This window comes from Monopterus albus, unplaced genomic scaffold (genome assembly GCF_001952655.1).
Source record: "Monopterus albus unplaced genomic scaffold, M_albus_1.0 scaffold121.1, whole genome shotgun sequence".
Lineage (NCBI taxonomy): Eukaryota > Metazoa > Chordata > Actinopteri > Synbranchiformes > Synbranchidae > Monopterus > Monopterus albus.
In genome coordinates, this window is record NW_018128001.1 from 486,149 (window position 1) to 487,687 (window position 1,539).

The window sequence follows — 1,539 nt, forward strand, 5'->3', positions numbered from 1 at the left end:
AAAGTTTGCACATGGATGTCGGCACAACTACAGTTGTGGCTGCTGCTCTTGTCCATGAGTGGAAATGCAAAGGCAATCCTCGTTGCAGTTATATTAAAGAGAAATCATTCTCAGACATGAATTACTCAGATCTGCTTCGTCTTCCTTCCATATTTTCAGTCTAACATAACTTTCGTCCCTGGTTTGTGTCTCCAGCTCTGATCGCCGGTGGCGCCGTTGGTCTGTTGTTCGCCGTCGTCCTCATCTCGCTCCTCATCTACTGCCTGAAGAAGAAGGATGAGGGTAGCTATGATCTGGGGAAGAAGCCCATCTACAAAAAGGCCCCCACCACAGAGATCTACGCATAGATCCTGGCCTCCACCCCCCCCTCCACCTCACACACACAGACACACAACCCTTCAAACCCAAGCAGGGCCAGGGTGTGGCCTCACAGTGCCTCTTCCTCACTTTTCTTCTGACTGTGCAGTGGACTGACGCTCGCTAATGAACCAGGAGAGAAGCCCCAACAACCCCATCGATCCACTGACGTGTCCGCCTGCTGAGTACAACTATTGGTGCTCTCTTAACCAATCGGAGGCTTCGGTTCTGTCAAACAAGGCAAAGGAGCGACAGGAGAGGACTCCTTCAGCTGCGGTACACCGTGATCATCTGTCCTGATGTTTTGTCATGTTGTCTGCATGTCAAGAGTAAAAAACAACAGAACTTACAAACTGTGGACTTGGAGAACTTTCTCTTCTCCTTCCTCTTTTTGCTTTGCTTCCAGTTAAAAACACTAACACTGTGCAATGATTGTTGTCTCGCTGTGCTACATGTTAAGGCCGGTTATTTCCACATCCTGTTTGTTGGACTCAAGCTTCTCACGTTACCATAGCACCTGACGTTTAAATGGACACTTTATTTGATTTTTTTTTTTTTTTCTTCCCAAAAACTCCTTGTAAAGCAGAGATTAAGATTTTTTTTCTATTAAAGAAAGAAGAGTTGACATTGAAAGGGATTTGAATCGAACAAGTGTACATCTATGTTGTCATCATTAGAAGTGATAATATTACAATATTTGTTCATTTTTATAAAACTCAAACAAAAGAGAGAGCGCCAACCAAGGGTCAGGACGCGTTTGCATGTGAGTTTCTGCTAAACAAGCAGCTTAAGCCAGTTCGGTTCAGAACAAACCACGTCGGCAAATAAGTACAGGACTGTCTGCGACAAGAGAATTTTGTTTAGAGATGCTCCCATGGTTCAGCTGTGCACATGGTGGGAGAGTTCCCACAGAGCGATGACAGAAGCAGAGGTCACGATAGACTCATTTTAGTGGACAGGGTCAAAAAATTGGTCATGGTTTATTAACCACTGCTTTTAGTTCTCTTAAGATATTTAATCTCTGTTCAATGGTAGGGCGTTTTAATTTGAACTTTTTAAATAGAGAACCACCTTTCATGTCAACACCACACGAAGCAGACTTTTCAGCAGAAGCAGCTAAAAACAGCATGTAAACATGGACAATGGAACAAAATTAGACAATTGACATTAAAATATGAGCTG

At 43.7% G+C, this 1,539-nt stretch overlaps 1 protein-coding gene across 1 annotated transcript in view; it reads left to right on the top strand.

Moving 5' to 3' along the window:
- sdc4 (syndecan 4) overlaps positions 1-1,005 on the top strand; it is a 16,433-nt gene extending 15,428 nt beyond the window's left edge. The window contains exon 5 of the mRNA XM_020612164.1: positions 190-1,005. Coding sequence (XP_020467820.1) covers positions 190-347 — 158 coding nt within the window. The 3' untranslated portion in view covers positions 348-1,005. The remainder of the gene's footprint in view (positions 1-189) is intronic.
- The last annotated feature ends 534 nt before the right edge of the window (positions 1,006-1,539 follow it).